We start from the raw sequence: 17545 nt of genomic DNA, 5'->3' as shown, positions 1-17545 counted from the left end.
GATAGTGGGAAAATTTAAATTGAAACCATAATGAATACCTTCAGGGACTTTAGAAAAGCGTGGGAGGAGTCCTGCGTTGCGGAGCTTCCTAGTCCAGACGTCCGCTTTGTAGGGTGTGATAGGATTATGCCTTCTGCGCTCTAGGGCAGCGCTGGGCTCCGTGAGTGACTGCTCCACATCCTGAGCAGATGTGGCTGGAGTCGTGTCTATTGCTGTTGCACCCTTCCTCTCGTTGCCAGGATGTGCAGAGTTGTTTTCCTTCCTTCGTCCAGAGGGCTTTATGGATGCGCTCTGAGATGGTGTTGTGTTTTCCATCCCAGGTGAGGGTTGCTGCGCAGTCAATTGTTCGGTGGGGGTTGCGTCCGAGACATATGGCGCAACAGGGTAGCGGTGCATTGGGATCACGAAAGGTTCTAGGCTTCTTGGGGATTCTTAAGTCTGGTGATGGAGGCGGAGAGCACTTTTGGGAACTGGAAACCGAGTGATTGTGCTGCGGTTGGCTCTTGCTCGTAGATGTGGCCGCGATGGCACGAGACTAAGTGTCAAGAAGGGTAGGGAAGGTGGGAGGGTAGTGGTTTGTGGCATGTGGTGGCCGAAAAGTAGTCCAGGGATGGACGTAGCCGCGATGGCCAGTTTTGGTTGGGTGGAACATGATGTCCGGGGTTTGGTAGAGGGAGGGGGGGTTGGTGTTTGGACGTGATGCCAAACATTGTGCAAAGGGCGGCGATCGCAAAAAGACAAGGAAAGGAGGATGGAGAGGAGTTATTTTAGCATATGTTTATTTAGGATCTTTTAACAAGCATACGAACCTGTATGGAAAGCTGTTGGATTCTAAATTGGTCGAAAATTGACTCTCGAGCTTCGTTTAGGAGATCTTGGTTGATCTTTGCTAAGCTCCAGCTATTTGAGCTGCCAATGGACAGGTGCCATCGCCGTCGCTGTTGGGCTTGGTAGAGCAGCAGTGCTCGTTGCTTGTGGGCATCGAAGTCGTGCCGCCAACGATGGTTTTGCAATGCAGACCAGAAGGCTACATGCATGTCGATTCTGTCATCCAGCCAATCATTCTCTCTCATTATCATAATCATGCGAGGGGCCGCTTCATTGAATTGCTCCCATGTGAGGTTTTCATCTTTCAGCACGTGCGCTTTGGGATCTCGCGCTGCACCGGCAGGGATCCATTTGTGTAGTCCATCTGAAGTGGGTAGCATAACAAGGGCATCTTCGTCTGCAGTGAAAGTGGCTTGGGAGGCTTCTTCTAGACCAGTGTTTGTGAAATAGAATAATTCACAATAGTCCCCAGACTTCATCTTTCGAACAGCGTATTGGCATGGAAGAATGACTGGGTTGGAGGGGACGTCAACGTTACAAATTGGAGTGTACTTTGATTTGTTCTTCTTTCGGTCTTCCAAAATAGCGGCTTCTTGTTCTGCGAGAAGTGTTCACTGTCTTTTGGCCTCAGCTTCTGCTTCCTGTCTGTGTTCGGCTTCTTCGTCTTCCAGTCTGTCTGCCCATCGGATTTTGTCCGCGTTGTTCTGAATGTGTCAGAGACTAGCTAGAAGGTCTGCTGCCTGTTGGTTGTCTATTGCGTCACTGATGAGTTGCGCGCGAGCTTCTGCGTGTTCGAGTGATAGGAAGTTTGGAATAACGGCTAAATTAGGGTTTTCTGTGAGGATTGGCATTATGATAGATAGCGCTGTAAAGAAAGGCAGCGGGGTATAGTAGATGATAAGAGAAGACTAATAATGAGAGACTGTAGCTCGACTACTGATGTGAGTCAGAGCAAGGTGCGTTGCGCCACCTTTGCTTACTCAAGTGTAGACTCATTTCTGCGCTAGCCTCGTGCCTCGGCTAGCGCAGAAAACCATTAAGGAGTGTGCAGATCAGACCAGGAGCTTTAGATAAGGCAAAATAAGGAGGTTTGAAAGTTTAAGGAAGGTGGTTATAGCGTCCGAACAATAGAGCGGTGTAGGGATTCATTTCTGGCTGGGCTTGTAGAGACTGTTTTTACCTTACCTTATGTTGGCACCTTTGTAGCTTACATAAGCAAGTTATCTTTTCACCAGTTACCAGTAGGAGTCAGAGTACTAAGCAATTTTTCATGATATTTCCTCTCCTCTGAGCCTTGAGCCTGGTCCAGAAACCCTTTAGGGTCGAATAGCAGCTAGGTTCTGCAAGACCCAACATTGTTCAGACTCACTCTCTGAATTGTTGTACCTTCAGCGGGCTCAGAAAAAGGGTATAGTATGCAAGCAGTGGAGCCGCTGGTTGAAAGAGCAGGAAATGAGGGGAAATGATGATATTGCGGTAGTATCTGTCAATAGGTTAGTACACCAATTGGGGTGATTCTGAAAGGTACTTACTCAAAAAAAATGATGTGTCCTCCTCCTGTTTAAATGAATAAAGTTAGCGGTTGAAAAAAGAGGAAATAGATACACATTACAGATATGAAGGCGGGAGCGTTTGTTGACTGGGGCGGTGGAACCATCATCCGCTGAACTGTGATGATTGAAACGTGGGTGCTTCATATAGTTTTCCAACTGCTCGAGAATCTCTTGGATGCATTCATAGGGTAGAGCCTTGATACTGTCCATGTACGCCATGGTGTCCGTCTCCCAGTTTCCAGATGAAAATGCTGTCCCGGTATGGCTCATCTTATTAGTCACTTCATTAAGTGTCTGTACGATCTTGTGAGTTTTACCACCATTGTCAGCGGGGTCGCTATCAATCAACAACCGATCTTTGACTAAGACGAGAGCACGCTCAACCTATGAAATATAGTTAACATTCCCCAACAAAGAGATAAAAAAAAACTTACTGCCACAGCTGTGAGCGCCAGTGCGGTCTGATACCCAGGCTTGCCAAATTCAACCAATGAATCCACCCTTACTTTCCTGGTGACTGTGGTGAGGTGTGCAGCAAAAATGCGTAGTATATATTCTGACAAGAAGACACCGGGTTGCTCTTTGTTGTCAGGATCTTCATAGATGAAATGGCATTCCTGGAGTTGATACTCGGTGTATTCCTCACGGGCTTCCTGGGTCTCATACTCGGGCATTGACGTGAAAAAAGCCATCAAAACAGTGACGGCTGTTGAACCAAATGAAGCTTGCCATTTGTGGACCCTTTGGCTTACCTGGGTGAAGTGAATCAGTAGCCATTAAAAGTCAAAAACTGAATGCAGACCAGATGAAAAGCCAACTCCTCAACATTGAAATCACATGGTCCTTTAGTACGTGGGTATACTGCGTAAAATATCGCCTCAAGCACAGACTCGAGCTCAGCCTCTGGTATGGTCCATCCATAGTCGCTGTTACCAACCCAATACATCACACAGGGAAGGAACTTCAGGTGCCATATTCTGTTTTCGAGGACTGCACTGGGTAGGTGTGCATTCCTCGCCTTGCCTTTCTTGAGCTTTGCACAAATATTTTCTGACACTACAGCCTCAGGCTCAGTCTTGACCTCTGCCTTGATCTTAGTAGTACAGCCTTTAGCCTGCTTTGTTGCGGGTTTCTGCTCCGAGACATCAACTGACATCTATCCGAGTATCAGTTCTATCCCATCAAGATTGACCAATGACTTACAGAGCTTGTGCATCATGCCATGCTAGCCTTATCCACCACCATCGTGGAATTGCTTTCGTTGTCTTCATGTTCGGCCTCCCCATCCTCAAGCATCTTGAAGTCTTCGGCAGCATCCAGGTCTTCGAGGTTCTCCGGTTCTTCATCAGCCTCCGGATCCTCCAGAATCTCGAGTTCTTCTGCGGACAACTCTGTTTCATCTGGGACTGGGAGTGAGCGCTTCTTGCCTCTTGAGGTGAATTTTGGTTTCTCATTCAGATGCACAATGTTCTCACTCAGGTAAGTATGTGTACACAGCTCAAATGGCCACTGACCTTTCCCCTCTGCACTTTTGGTGCTGGCTCACTGTATTCTTCAGGTTTGTCATCAAGATCCACAGCAGACTCGGTGGGTCGTGCTGTCCTTCGCACACTTGGCGGTGCACTTGGTTTCAGCTGAGTTTGTGATGCAACTTTCTCCACCCAGTCGGGAATGGGCCCTGCAAGGTCAGAACTGATCACCTGCTTGAGATTGGTGCTGATAGTATGGTATGCACAGATGTAATCAAAGTAATACAGAGTGAGTTCTGATAGAATCAGCATAGCTAAAAGCGACTTACGACATTTTAATTTTCCCATCACCAATCTTTGTTGTGCTTCCAACACATGTGTCACTGTCACTGGTACAGACTGTGACTCCACCATTGGATACCTTGCAATTAGCATTCATGCTGTCTCGAAAACTCAACTTCAACGCAGCATGTTTCTTTTTTACTGGCTGACTGATCTCGTTATCTCCAGCTGTGGTTGTTTGAGCGGTGTAGAGACTCATGCCTCTCATCGTGTGATATGGCAGTTTTCACTAGGGAGTACACAGCACGAACTTGCAGCATCACTCTGTATGCTATCCGCAGCTATTCCCTTACGAGGCGCAGCTTTCCCGCGCAATGCGCAACATGCGCGCACACTTCCCGCGCTTCACGACGTATACGCGCGCGCGCTTTCCTGCGCTTGAGCGCCCTATAGCGCCCGCCATCCGGAAGCATCCATCCACTGTCCACCAAGTTCTCTAGTGCGTGTATTTCCATTTGCCCTTATTTGCATATCATACCACCTTTATTCTTATCATGGACCCTTACTTACATATATCTTTGCATACCTTACTCGGTAGCGATTCGGCTCCGCATGACAGCGCTTAGGCGCCGTATATAAGCGCCAGCAGTACATAATATTACTCACATAACCTTCCAACCAGGGAACTTCACCTCCCACTTACCCACTTACTACCTAGCAGAGTATAGTTGCAATCTATTCCTTGGCACCTCACACTCACATAGTGATGTGCCAGGCCTGGCTTGAAGCCCTGGGCCGGCCCAAGCCGGGCCCAAATAGGCCGGGCCCAGCCCAGGCCTAAGTCACGGCCTGAGTAGGGCTTAGGCCTGGGCTTGGATTTAGACAAGCCTAAGCTGGCAGCCCAAGCCGCGGCTTTGGTACATAGAGTATATGACACCTTGTCACGTCAGTGGTCACGCCCCTTTGGCATGTTCTCATTACTGACTCTTACTATGACACGATTCCTCTCAACTTCAACTACATACGCATGAAATGGTGAGTCGTGACCAAAAGCCTAGATCCGTTAATCTCAAATGGAACACAAGATCATCGTCCGCCTGGCCCGTTGGACACTGTGCGAAGACAAATGGTTCGTGGTTTTACTGCGATGACACATTTCCTCACTCATCACCGTGAAGCGTGAGGGGACTGCGAGGCCATCATTTGCAAGGTTCATTTTAGAACACCAGAAACAGTACCAGCTCGAAGACAAGCAACTGGGATACATTGCGGGAGGAATGTTTGCCGCCGGTTCTGATACGGTAATTTCTTACATTGCATCGTGTCATAAGTTGACAACTGTTGTAGACTGCATCCGCAATCACAATCATGATGATGGCCGCTACCATTTACACAGATGCACAGACTCATGTACAAGAGGAACTTGATGACGTCATGGGGCGTACACAGTGTAGGCAGCGCCTATGCTATGTTAATCTACTTACTGAAAAAGCTCCTGATTAGTACCGACATTTGCTGATCAGGAAATGCTGCCGCAAGTTACCGTGTTCATGCTCGAGAGTCTCAGGTGGAGACCTGTCACTCTTGGAGGTGTGTTTTATTTGAGCTGTGATGACGCGATAATGAACAACCACCTTGCAATACAGGCTTTGCGCATCGCGCGACTAAGGACATAATTTGGAATAACTACCTCATTCCTGCAGGTGCGACTGTTATTGGCAACCATTGGTCAGTAGGCATTCATTTTTGTCCTCTCACATTTGGGTCTGACGCTCGTGCTTCAGGGCTATCGCAAATGATCCCAAGGTCTTCCCAGAACCACACAAATTTAATCCTCATTCAAGGTGCCCAACCTACAATTGGATCCAAGGTTGGCGAGTGGTTCGTCGACCATTCGAAATACATCCCTCTTCGACTCACATACGGCAAGCGCAAGTACCTACGCCTTCTCAATGCTGCACTTCAGGTATCTGAGTTATAGTATTCAGCGCTTACTCTTCCGGGCGTGCAGAATCAAAGTACTCGAGTGCTACCGATCGTCCATCTCCTCTCTCTCATTCTCGTTCTCCTCCTTGTCTTCTTCCCTTCTCCTGCTCTCGTCCATCGTCCATATTCGTCTGAGCCACGTCAGCAGTTGCTGACGTGTGCTGGGCGTTTGCGCATGGTGTTCATGGTGTTGGGAACAGTATGGTGGAGCTCGGACATCAATTTGGGCCGCGGTGAAGGTACAACAATTCAGAGAGTGAGTCTGAACAATGTTGGGTCTTGCAGAACCTAGCTGCTATTCGACCCTAAAGGGTTTCTGGACCAGGCTCAAGGCTCAGAGGAGAGGAAATATCATGAAAACTTGCTGAGTACTCTGACTCCTACTCATAACTGGTGAAAAGATAACTTGCTTATGTAAGCTACAAAAGTGCCAACATAAGGTAAGGTAAAAACAGTCTCTACAAGCCCAGCCAGAAATGAATCCCTACAGCGGCTTGCATGGGCCTAAGCCCCGGCTTTGGGCCGGCTTGGGCTCACGGCTCAGGCTTGAAATCTGGTGAGCCTAAGCCCCCCCCAGGCCGAGCCTAAGCCGGGCCGGAACATCACTACACTCACATCTCTTGCCTTGCATCATATCACCACTTAAGCAAACTCACACTTACTCTCACTTGTTTCCGCTCACGCGCACGCGCGCTTCCCGCGCCTCGTGCGTACCTTCGCTTTCCCGCGCTTCGCATTGGCCGACCAGTAGCGCCTTCAGCGCCTACTACCAGATCCTTGCTGCACTCGCTTCCCCTTTAGGGTCAAACGCACTTGTCGTCTCAGGTATAGCAGACTAGGCAACGCGCGACCTTACAACATTTACAGATACAGTCTGGAGCTTCATTTGTTCCTCTCGGTATTGTTGTTTCTACAACGGCCCTAAGTTGACATGACAGCTTCGTGAGTGGGCTGCAGAAGGATGGTAAGGAACTTTTTTCAAAATAAACGGAAGTCTTCGCTAATTAAATCCACGCAGGGTGCAATTCTGCGGAGTTGACGGCAAGGACACATCAAAGCATCGTCATTTGCGGGTCCTGCTTGATTAGATTCGGACCGCTATTTTGCGATTATCATTCTCTCGAGCGTTCGCACATTCGTCATTATTACTAGTAGTATCTGCATCTGTGTTTCCGTGTTATCCATGATTCAATATATTCATTTGGTTGTGTACATCTTTTACATGTGTGGACAGAACAGTACAGCTTTACAGGTTGGTGTGCTACTGGACAGTAGCACACAATATTTTTCGTCACAGTTTCGAAATATTGTGCATGACACAATTTTCAGTAGGTATCTGTAGTAGTCTGTACAGGAACTAACAGAATGAAGTGTTATTGTAGTGAAGTGTACAGAAGGGACCAAGCTGTGCATCTTGCATGCTGTACAGAACGAAGTAGTTTGCTGATGTGGTGGTGACAAAGGCTTCTGTCACTTCCATTGTCACCTGCCATCCGCTGCCGCAGCGGAGTTTCAACTCAGACGCGCATGGATGGCACGCACTCAAGTCTGTAAAAAGCCAGTGTGACTAAACTGCACGAAATGTGGTGTGCACGAGCAAGTGGTAACCAATAGTATAGTAAGCAGGTAGCCAGTGTTTTGGATTTCGTCATCGCACGCCTCTTGTTGCAAGGCGCTGTACTAATCCAAATTAGGAATTTGCGACGCACTGTAGAACAATCTTAGGGTATTGCAACAATTATGTTACACTCGTATCTCCACCAATCAGAGCTCAATCAGCAGGTCCGGTAAGAGGTCGTAATAGCTTCGAACCAGAATAATTATAATAATTGCCAAGCGTTCATTTTACAGTTTTGCTGATGGACCGTCATCAGCAACCTGATTGATGCAACAGCCTGTTTCGAGCAAGACTCCACTTTGAGGCCCGAGGCCTGAGGATCCATCACGAAGATATCGGAGATTGTGCGCTTGTAAGATGATGATCGTGATGCAGTGTTGTGTAATACTGATATGTATGATATATATGAAACCCAAGGGCCGCGCTGGATAGTGGTGTTGATTGAACTTGATTCTCACAGAAACAAGGCAAAAAGTAAATGGTCCCTGGACGTCGACCCTGGACCACTATTTTTCTTCTGGAACTACTATCACTTCGGAGGACTTGACCGCTATTAAACAATTTTGTTCGATTTGGATGTCGGAACATCATCATCATCCGAGTCTTACAAACGCGCAGTTTCAGATATCTTTGTATATATGTTCGCTGGAACTTATTTTCATTCACTGCAACACCCTGAATGAAATCGAACAGGTCCGAAAGTTCGTGAATCATGATGGTCAGAAGTGATTCATGTGTGACAACGCAGCTTTAATCGCGCACTGATCCATATGCACCTGCCGGGTGAACGTTCTAAGAATGAGTCCGCCGGCCATATGATACCTTCGTGATAGAACTTCGAAGCCACGCTCATAAACATGAAACTGGCAGGAACAACGTATGATGGTGGCAGTGAACCTGTAAACATGATGATCGGGCGAGAGCTATCCTTAGCGAACGCCGAATCACAGTTATCCTCCCCCAGTCACAGTTTCGAAAGAGGAGAATCACAGTTTGCGTGGAGCAGATCACGGTTTCGATCACGAATTTTCGCAGTGCAAGGCGGGGTATTATGCAGATCAATGATGTGCAGTCGTCATGGGCCAGGCTCTCAAGCCTCGAATCTTTTTGAGGCCTGGCTGGTCGACGGTTGGTTTGATGGAGTGGTGGGGGAAAGCCTCGAATCTTCTTGAGGCCTGGCTGGTCGGACGGTTGGTTGGACGCAGTCGTGCGCAGGGAAATCCCACGCAAGCCAACTCAAGCATTGTTCAAGTACATCACGCGCAAATCGCGCGCCCCAAAAAATTTGAACAGATGTTTGGTGATGTCACCCCGCCTGAACCCAACTTGAACACATGAGAATGGCAACGACTCTATCAGAGTTGGCAATTCCGTCTGCACCATACAACGCAATCTATTCGTTTGTAATGCATGTTTTACTCTACAGCTCGTCGCAACGGTAGAAGACACATGTACTAGTGCTATGATCAGGGTCCGGGAAAATAAAAATAACAAGTCAGGGATGGCTCGGGTACGCAACGTCAGTGCGATAAATTATAATATACAGCACAACGGCTTGACATGGGGATGCAAGCAAACACCGTAGAAGTGAATATGACAGCAGAGTAATCCTAGTGACCGTTACTGGCGCCGTACCTCATAGCGAAGTGTTACAGCTTGCTTGGGTGGACACACCTTGAACAACTGATTTTCTACCTGTTCTGGAACTCTTCGTGCCGGTTCCCCCCCATCAGTAACAATCTGAATGTCGAATTGCGATAGAAGGAGAATGACGATGACCTTCATGAGCATTTGTGCAGCTCTTTTCCCAGCGCACATATGACGACCAGCACCCCATCCCACGAACGTAGTTCCATGTCGTCGTCGCTCTTGGATCGCACCTGCTGAAAAGTTCTCCGGGTTGAATTCCTGCGGTGTCGAATAGAATGCAGCATTATCATGAAGGTCGGCGGTTGGGAACATGACATAAGTTCCGCGTGGTATGTGTTTTTGGTCCACGAACATGTCTTCTACACTTCTTCTAATGAATGGTCCTTTGAAAAGCATGCGCAACGTTTCGGAAATGCAGACATCGAAAAGCGGCATCTGCGTTTCTATGGAATTCATTGAAAACAAGGGTTTACCATCGTCGCGTCCAAAGGTGTGCGAGTCTTTGTACAACTGTCTCGCCTCATTCTCGACGAGTACTTTCCACTTCGGGTTGGCTTCTAGATGAAGGAGCAAATAGGTGATCACGTTTCCGGTGTTGCCAATTGCAGCAAATAGCATGGTAGCAAGCAACTACGGTAGAGCGTTTATGTTGTGAGTAGAGAGATAGGTAAGTGACTGACCACAGTGGTTTTGGTGGGAGAAAGGCCTTTGTCTATCATGGTCTGCAGTGGGTCGTCTTCACGACGATCTTTCCTCGAAAGAATAACTGCAGAAATCATGCGGTGTAATTGCACCCCAGCAAGTATCCTCCCAAATCTGGCTGGAGTCGGGAACCAAGGAACTATGAGGGCATTGTGGTCCGAGCCATCTTCAAGCCGCTTGAAAATGCTGATCAATGCACGAATTTTCTTCGGGTCCTCAGAGAACTCGCGGCACATCGTCATTCTTGCAGCCAGGGTAAAAACAATCTGGGGATGTTTTCGATCACCAGTGACATTTAATATGAGAGACTGAAGCTACCTCGTCGAGGCTCTTGGAAATATTTTTTGCTCCGTGATTTCCCCACATTTCGAATGTTTGCAAAGCATCTTCCACCATCAATGGTAATACTATGATCGATTAGATTCTATATACGATGGAACAGAACTGCAACTTACAACGTTCCAATACATCAGGGCGCGTACATGTCGCTATCACGCTTGCCATGTTCTCGTCTCTGATTGTCTCGAGTAGCGGATTCTGTACGAACTTCCGTAAGGATGAAAGTCAGTATATTTATAGATATTACTCCCCAATAATCTATATCCAGCCATGAAATCAAGGCCTGTGAAGATGATCATGAGTCGACAATGAATAATTCGCGCAAAAAGGTGAACCTTTTGAAAAGAATGCGTTTCTTCCAGTAACCCCCCGCAAGACTACAACCGTACTCTGTTGTTTTTCAGTGCCATTGTAGTGAGCTGCGACGGAACGAATAAATGGGAACACTCACATCAAAAATGCGAAAGGAGAAAATGGAATTATTTGCCCTTTTCATAGAATCTATCAAAAATTGCGATGGATTCATGAAAAAGCTAGCGCTTCCGATATACCAGATGGCCCGTTGACTAGGGATATCGGAAGATGGCAAATGTCCATGGTCATCTGCTCCAGGGCTAAAGTATAATAACAAGATCACCAGTAAGGCGGGGGGGATGATGGCTAGTAGTAGTTCAATCATAGGAAGTCAAGTGAGTGCGCGTCAAGAATTCAAGAGTGTCACCCAGATAATGATAATCAGAGCGAGTTTAAATGCATCTTATAAACAAACGCCACTTATCACGGTTTTAATTCGTCGATAAGTGTGCACATGCACATATGCGAATGAACTAAACGGCCATCAAAGCTTGATCGGTTATGAACTTGAAGCCCACAATCGCGTTGAACATTCATTGGTGGAGCGAATCGGACCTCCCTTCCTGTGACTGACTCCTGGCAGCGACTCGATGAGCCACTCAAAACTTCCTACTGAGTTAGTGAAATGGACTGTCAGAACTTATTTGTGCCTACCAGTGGCATATCATAAAGCTCAGGGGTGTATTGAAATACCGAGTTGATGGCTTGACCGCGTAGGGAAACAAAGGATAAAACAATGACCTGCACTGCATTGTCACATCAAGTCACAGACAAATGAAATCAGAGAAAGATAAATAACGTTATAATATTTGAATCACACATAATTATTATCTTTGTGCCGACACGTGTATCAGACGACTGTGTCATATTCGTACAAGATGTTGCTACGATTGCAGGGATGCATGCGCAGTGATGGCATCGCCCCACGACAACAAAGCATTGCAGGTCTCACGAGGGTGTGGCGACCTCGAGGATGATGCCATCATGTACGCCCACCACCGACCGCATTTAGGAGCAAATTTGAAAGTTTGTCACTACGTACACACATAGTCATTTCCGTCACTGATCTCAGCATTTCCCATAATCTACTACTAGTAAGTGTGTTATGTTAGGCTATGTACAAAGAAATCCGCCCCTTCAATGAGAGTACACTAGGTTTTCAGTTTTATGAGGTTTATAAACTGCGTGACAGCAGCGGTAAGATAACACTACCCAACGAAACCTCAGCGACGATGTGATCGGTAAACAAGGACCTTGCCGATAAAGCTAAATTGGTCCTTGCTGTAGTTCTATTTATGAACGGAATCAACGATGCACACGTACGCGGCGGATTTCTGATAATCAAGAATATACGACGTGCTACTGGTTACCGGTTAGAGCTCCAGATCTGGCTAGCTAGTGTACAGCATGTGGACCCTAAACCCACCACCCATGCGAAGTTATAGCAATTCGTTTGCAGTAACAAAAAGGCTCAGTCATTACGTACTACGTATTGGTAGGTCCAGATTCAAGTGTGGATTTAACGAGAATTTCAATTGAGTAGATCAGCAGGACAGGGCTGTACTACTCCGTGATCCTGCGGTAACTTCTCTCAACTTCCTGGATAGCGATGCCGTCTTTAATTGGTCCTTGATCGGTCTTAGCTAGAATACCTGATTGGGGCCAGTCTTTCGACTAGAAAGATAAAAGCTCTCGCGCCCGACGTACCAAAGGAACAACCGCGCAATGCCACTACAACATATTCCTGCCGATGTCGGTGCAGATGCTCAATTCTTGGATACCAGCGTGCCACGTAAAGGCCTGTATGACTATATCATAGTTGGAGGTACGTTTCGCTACCCTTTAACCACAACACTAGAGTCAATGTAATGAGGTTTTCAGGAGGAACCGCAGGATGCGTCCTTGCAAGCAGACTGACCGAGGACCCTACAATCTCCGTATTACTTCTTGAGCGTGGCGGCGTTCACGACACCTTCACTATGCGGTGTCCTCTTTTGTCTTCATCATATGCCCAGGGGAAACATCCTTCTGTACGATGGAACAGCACACCTTTGACTGCTGCCAACGGTCGTGTCCTTGAAATTCTCACTGGCACTGTATTAGGTGGAGCGTCAAGGTTCAATTCGATGCTTTACACCAGAGGTAGTCCTGCGCAGTATGACGAATGGAGGCGGCAGGGACGCGTTGGTTGGAGCTATGCCGATCTCGAACCATACTTCATCAAGTCCGAGAATGCGGTCAGCACTTCAGGGTATTATCATGGCAGCGAAGGTGAATTTGGTCAAATCATGAGGAACTTGCACACTCACTCTGACATGCAGGACCATGGAGCAATCGACATTTCGACAAGTTCCTTTTCAGTTCATTCCCTCAGTAATTCTCTTGTTCATCTCTCATAATCAGAGACTAATGTTGCTACCAGTGCTGTGAAAGCTGCACAGGACCTCGGTATATCGTACACTGATGATGTCAACGCCCCAGAAGGACCTTGCGTGTCCTGCGCAAAAATTCCCGTCACATTGACTTCAGATGGGAAGCGTCTGTCTACCTTCGATGCTTTTCTTCCTCCCTCGATCACCACGCAGAGGCAAAGGCTCACGATTTGCACCGACACGCTTGTCACAAAGATCGATTTCGACGTTGGCGGCGTGCAACCGGTCGCATCGGGAGTGTTCTTCAAACCATACGAGTCCACTCCAAAAGAGCAACCGTTCTACGCGAGGGCGAAGAAGGAGATTATCGTGTGTTGTGGAGCCATCGAGACTCCCCACCTGCTGCTGCTAAGGTAAGCTCTTGTTTGTTTTCCTGTCCAATCGAATCGTCGAGCCTTCTCTTGCAGTGGGATCGGTGCAAAAGATCATCTAACAAAGCATGGTATCAAAGTCATTAAGGATTTGCCAGGCGTTGGCCGCAATTTGGTGTGTACAGAAGTTCTGTCGATTGCTCCGTTCGCTAACATGCACCACAGCAAGATCATGTTGGCACCACGATCACGTACAAGGTCCCCCTCTCTGATACATTCCACGCGCTTGAGAGCAGTTTAACGCGAGCATTAACTGAATTTTTGAATTACCTGATACGCGGTCGGGGACTATTCACTAATCCATCCGTGCAGGTGTCGATATTTGCCAAATCGGATAATTTGGGAGATGATGCAGAGCCTAGCGTCGAGGAGACCAATCGTGAAACATTTCCCGATATTGAAATCATGCCCATTCCCCATGAATGTACCTATGTCACATCCCAGAAGTCTCAGGGCTTCTTCTCTTTCATTTGCGTTCCTCTGCAACCCAAATCATCGGGCACGGTCGAGCTTTTCTCTCATAACCCCCATGCAAACCCAAAAGTAGACCTCGGGTTCTTCACGCGCGAGGGAGATATCGAGGTTGTCAGGAAGGCTGTGCGCCTTGCAATGGCATTAGGAGAAAGAATGCGTACGAACGGGTATCAGATGGAGAATCATCTGATTCCTGCCGGCGACAGTGACGAGCAATTGGACGTCTTCATCCGACAGAACGTTCGCACAACATACCACTATGCATCCAGTTGTCGCATGGCTCAGGAACATGACACAGTCCCAGGTGTTGTTGACGATGAGCTCCGCGTGCATGGAGTTTCTCGGCTGAGGATCGCAGATGCAAGCATTTTCCCAGATGTAGTTGCAACTCATCTCCAGGCTCCGGTTGTGATGGTAGCTGAAAAGTGTGCCGACATGCTGAAGAAAACATGGAGCGCAACCAATTGATGGCGCGCCTTTTGTAAACGTTAATGATGTGCCAGTTATTTACAGTGCTGTGTAGTGTATGAAAATTACACGCTATGTAGGATATGAATGTACATACATCATTAGCAAGCTAGGGTTCAACGTTGCAACGTTAACGTTGAACTAGGGGGTTAACGTGATGATGGTTCATCCATTCGACTATGATATACATAAAATACTAGAGATAATGGTGCGAGTTTGCGAGTTTGACGCGATATAATATATATGCACTGAATTATATGTAAGTAAAGACCTTGAGCGATTCTTCTCACCTGCTCGTCGTTGTGTCGGGTACGTCATTTGTGTTGAATTCTTACGTACTAGTACTAGGCTCGCCGTCGGGTCAGTCTTAGTTTATTTTCAGCTACCCACCCTTTCGATTCTCCCTTGATCGCAGCTTCCTAGCATTCGCCACACACAAGTTCTGTATCTTTTCTATACGACCTTTAAAATTTTCCATGGGTTCTCTGATGGAAGGCTCAACTGCCGTCAGACTCAGCGCCAGCTGTTACGTCCAATTTGTGGTTATGGGAACCACAGGCGCAGGATTCTCTGATGTGCTCCCCGCTTCTGAACGCCTTGTCACATAGGAATATTCATTCTTGGCTCCCGCGTTCCACGAGTCAACGACTTTTTTCGGAGGTGTAAGCCATGACAGGCTCAGGGAGAGCCAGGAACAAAGTTAAACCAATGAAGATGATCTGGGGTGAGCTAAGGATAAGATACTATTGAGAGTGACCGTGACTGACAGGTGTTTGTTTGACTAGCCGTTACAGTCGGATCCCTAACGTTTGAGAATCACAACTCACCTTCTCTTACTTAAGATTGGATTCTCTTCCTCAGGCGTTGAGGTCTGATTACGTCTTGATATCCCTCGATCTGTCTCTTTGGGTTTACACTAGGTCTCAGTTGTCATTACTTCTACATCAACCCGGTATCTGTTGTTTCTGCAATGATTGGGGGATAGGGAACAAAACCCTCATGATGAGCACGAGGCATTAGCGAAAGTACCACGATATCAAAATATAGTAGCCAATGCTTCACCATCATCTTGACTCGAATCCAACGAACCAAACAGCTTTCCTCCCGGACCATTTTTACCAAAGGTGAAGCCGACCCAGACACCTCGGGCTTCTGGCTCTTCCTTTTCCTTTACCTTCTCTACGTTTCGCTGCTTGTCTTTCACTTCGGCGTACTTCGCCATGTCTTCCGCAGAAGTGAAATCATCATAGTACCCAGTGTCAATCTCTGAGTCAAGAGCAGGCACAAACGGTGCGCGTGTTGAACGGAGGTCTTCCCACTGCATCCCGTCAAAGAAAGGGTGGCTTGTGACCTGTGTAAGAGTAGAGTATCGAACGCTCGAGTGCGAGATGAGTCTGAACAGGAAACAAGAGGCATTCAGCGTCGTCAGACAACACACGGTAGCAAGCCATGTACCTGGTCACGGCATCCCATGCAATATCCGTCAAGTTGAAGATCAAGTCTTCAGGCTTATCATACTCTGGCCTTCTCAGTACCTTCGTCCAATTCTTCAGGTTTGTCCAGGTCTCCTCTGGCGTACCGCCACTGAAGGGCGGAAAACCAGCGAGAAATTCGAAGAATATGCAACCTAGCGACCAATAGTCGACTGAATAAGTGTATGGTTTGCCTCTGAGGACCTCCGGCGCCATGTAATCGGGTGAGCCAACTATGGAGTCTGCATACCGTGGGTCTTCAGCGCGAATGGATTTGTACATGGAGCGGCGTTCTAGGGTAGAGCGGTAGACGACTTGGACGTCTTTCGCTTTATCGAGCTGAGAAATATTAGGGCGCACAGGATGAAATCAGGGTCGCAGACAGACCTTCAACTTCATCGATTCAATGCGCTTGGGATTGAGGGCACCTGTGGCAAGGCCGAAGTCAGTCAGCTTGACGTGTCCGGTGCCGTCCACAAGGAAGTTCTGGAGGCATTGTCAGTACTACAGATCTTGCGCATGCGACACAGTTTTACCTCCGGCTTCAAGTCACGATGAATGTAACCAAGCTTGTGAAGCTCGTTGACAGCGACGAACATTTCTGAAATATAAAACCTTGCATGCTCTTCCTTGAGAACGCCAGAATTGTTGAGAAGAGTACGAAAATCGCCTCCGGGAACATACTCCATTGCTAAATACACGTGTTGTGCGTCCTGGAATGCATAAAGAAGTCTGACGAGCCAGGGTGTTTTGGTTGCGGTAAGGATGTCGCGCTCCACTAAGACGTGCCGCACCTTGAAATGCATCAGTCTTCACGCAGATCTGTGAGTGGGATAACAAACCTCATCCATCTTGAACAATATACGTTTCTTCATCTTCTTGAGAGCGCATATCTCTCCTGTGTCCTGTTTCCGTGCCAAGAACACCTCACCATAACCACCCTGCCCGACTTGTGCGATGATATGAAATTGGTCAACCCTCAGCTTTGCTCTGCGTTTTCTCAGAATTACTCTCTCTCGCCCACAATACGACTTGAACTCCTTTGCGTACTCGGCGGCTGTTAGCTGCCTTTTGGTAGTATCTGCATCAAAGCGTGCCCTCCTTTCTTTCCTGGATGCGATATATCCAAGGTTCATAAAGTAGTAGTCGAGAAAAACTGGTAGGAGCATAGATGGTGAGATCGGGGAAGGTCTCAAAATGAGATGCTCACATAGTTGGGCCACGGTGGCCTTGCGCTTGACCTCGGCGCTCTGGAGCAATTCCCTCTCCCAGAGCTGAAATCCACCTGCTTTCACGGTTGTCGCATTTCGTGCAGTGTCCATTGAAATATCATCAGACCAAGCGCCGCCGTTAGGCTTTGCGGTACTCATGTGGATGTCCCGAAGTCCCAATGTGATTCCCTTTGCCGTGTCCATATGTATATCTCGATATTGGGGCGAATCTGATCTAGATGGAAGGGGAGCCATAGAGCATAACTCAGTTGATATCCTAGATGTTCCTGGTCTATCGATCTTTGTATGATGAAGATGAGACTGGTTTGATTCTTA

General features: G+C 47.5%; 6 protein-coding genes across 6 annotated transcripts; 2 read left to right on the top strand and 4 right to left on the bottom strand.

The window, feature by feature from the left end:
- Positions 1–782: 782 nt before the first annotated feature.
- Positions 783–1307, bottom strand: HD556DRAFT_1223149 (uncharacterized protein; the record flags this gene model as incomplete). Its single annotated transcript, XM_041296858.1, has 1 exon — positions 783–1307. The coding sequence occupies one exon, from the start codon at positions 1305–1307 to the stop codon at positions 783–785; it is 525 nt and encodes a 174-aa protein (XP_041167589.1).
- Positions 1308–2519: 1212 nt separating this feature from the next.
- On the bottom strand, positions 2520–3402 carry HD556DRAFT_1208255 (uncharacterized protein; the record flags this gene model as incomplete). The annotated part of the gene is made up of 3 exons (XM_041296515.1): positions 2520–2765; positions 2816–3128; positions 3173–3402. Coding segments are annotated over 3 exons (789 nt in total), but the record flags the coding sequence as incomplete, so codon positions are not given.
- A 1914-nt stretch (positions 3403–5316) lies between these two features.
- Positions 5317–5968, top strand: HD556DRAFT_1452531 (cytochrome P450; the record flags this gene model as incomplete). The annotated part of the gene is made up of 5 exons (XM_041308074.1): positions 5317–5433; positions 5480–5582; positions 5636–5722; positions 5779–5860; positions 5917–5968. Coding segments are annotated over 5 exons (441 nt in total), but the record flags the coding sequence as incomplete, so codon positions are not given.
- Positions 5969–9356: 3388 nt separating this feature from the next.
- On the bottom strand, positions 9357–11106 carry HD556DRAFT_1223856 (cytochrome P450; the record flags this gene model as incomplete). Its single annotated transcript, XM_041296919.1, has 7 exons — positions 9357–10016; positions 10067–10354; positions 10407–10495; positions 10544–10602; positions 10632–10710; positions 10763–10817; positions 10879–11106. 7 exons carry the CDS (start codon positions 11104–11106, stop codon positions 9357–9359), a joined length of 1458 nt encoding a protein of 485 aa, XP_041167586.1.
- Positions 11107–12506: 1400 nt separating this feature from the next.
- HD556DRAFT_1435652 (alcohol oxidase) lies at positions 12507–14526 on the top strand (the record flags this gene model as incomplete). Its single annotated transcript, XM_041305464.1, has 6 exons — positions 12507–12606; positions 12663–13052; positions 13103–13154; positions 13204–13566; positions 13621–13699; positions 13750–14526. The coding sequence occupies 6 exons, from the start codon at positions 12507–12509 to the stop codon at positions 14524–14526; spliced, it is 1761 nt and encodes a 586-aa protein (XP_041167585.1).
- A 1036-nt stretch (positions 14527–15562) lies between these two features.
- Positions 15563–17464, bottom strand: HD556DRAFT_1223736 (AGC/NDR protein kinase; the record flags this gene model as incomplete). The annotated part of the gene is made up of 6 exons (XM_041296908.1): positions 15563–15920; positions 15982–16337; positions 16386–16484; positions 16535–16792; positions 16841–17154; positions 17209–17464. The coding sequence occupies 6 exons, from the start codon at positions 17462–17464 to the stop codon at positions 15563–15565; spliced, it is 1641 nt and encodes a 546-aa protein (XP_041167584.1).
- Between the last annotated feature and the right edge of the window lie 81 nt (positions 17465–17545).

The sequence above is a fragment of the Suillus plorans genome, assembly GCF_016647745.1.
Source record: "Suillus plorans strain S12 chromosome Unknown HD556scaffold_1, whole genome shotgun sequence".
Taxonomy (NCBI): domain Eukaryota; kingdom Fungi; phylum Basidiomycota; class Agaricomycetes; order Boletales; family Suillaceae; genus Suillus; species Suillus plorans.
Note: the sequence above shows the minus strand (reverse complement) of the source record. Positions and strands in the feature narration are given on the sequence as shown.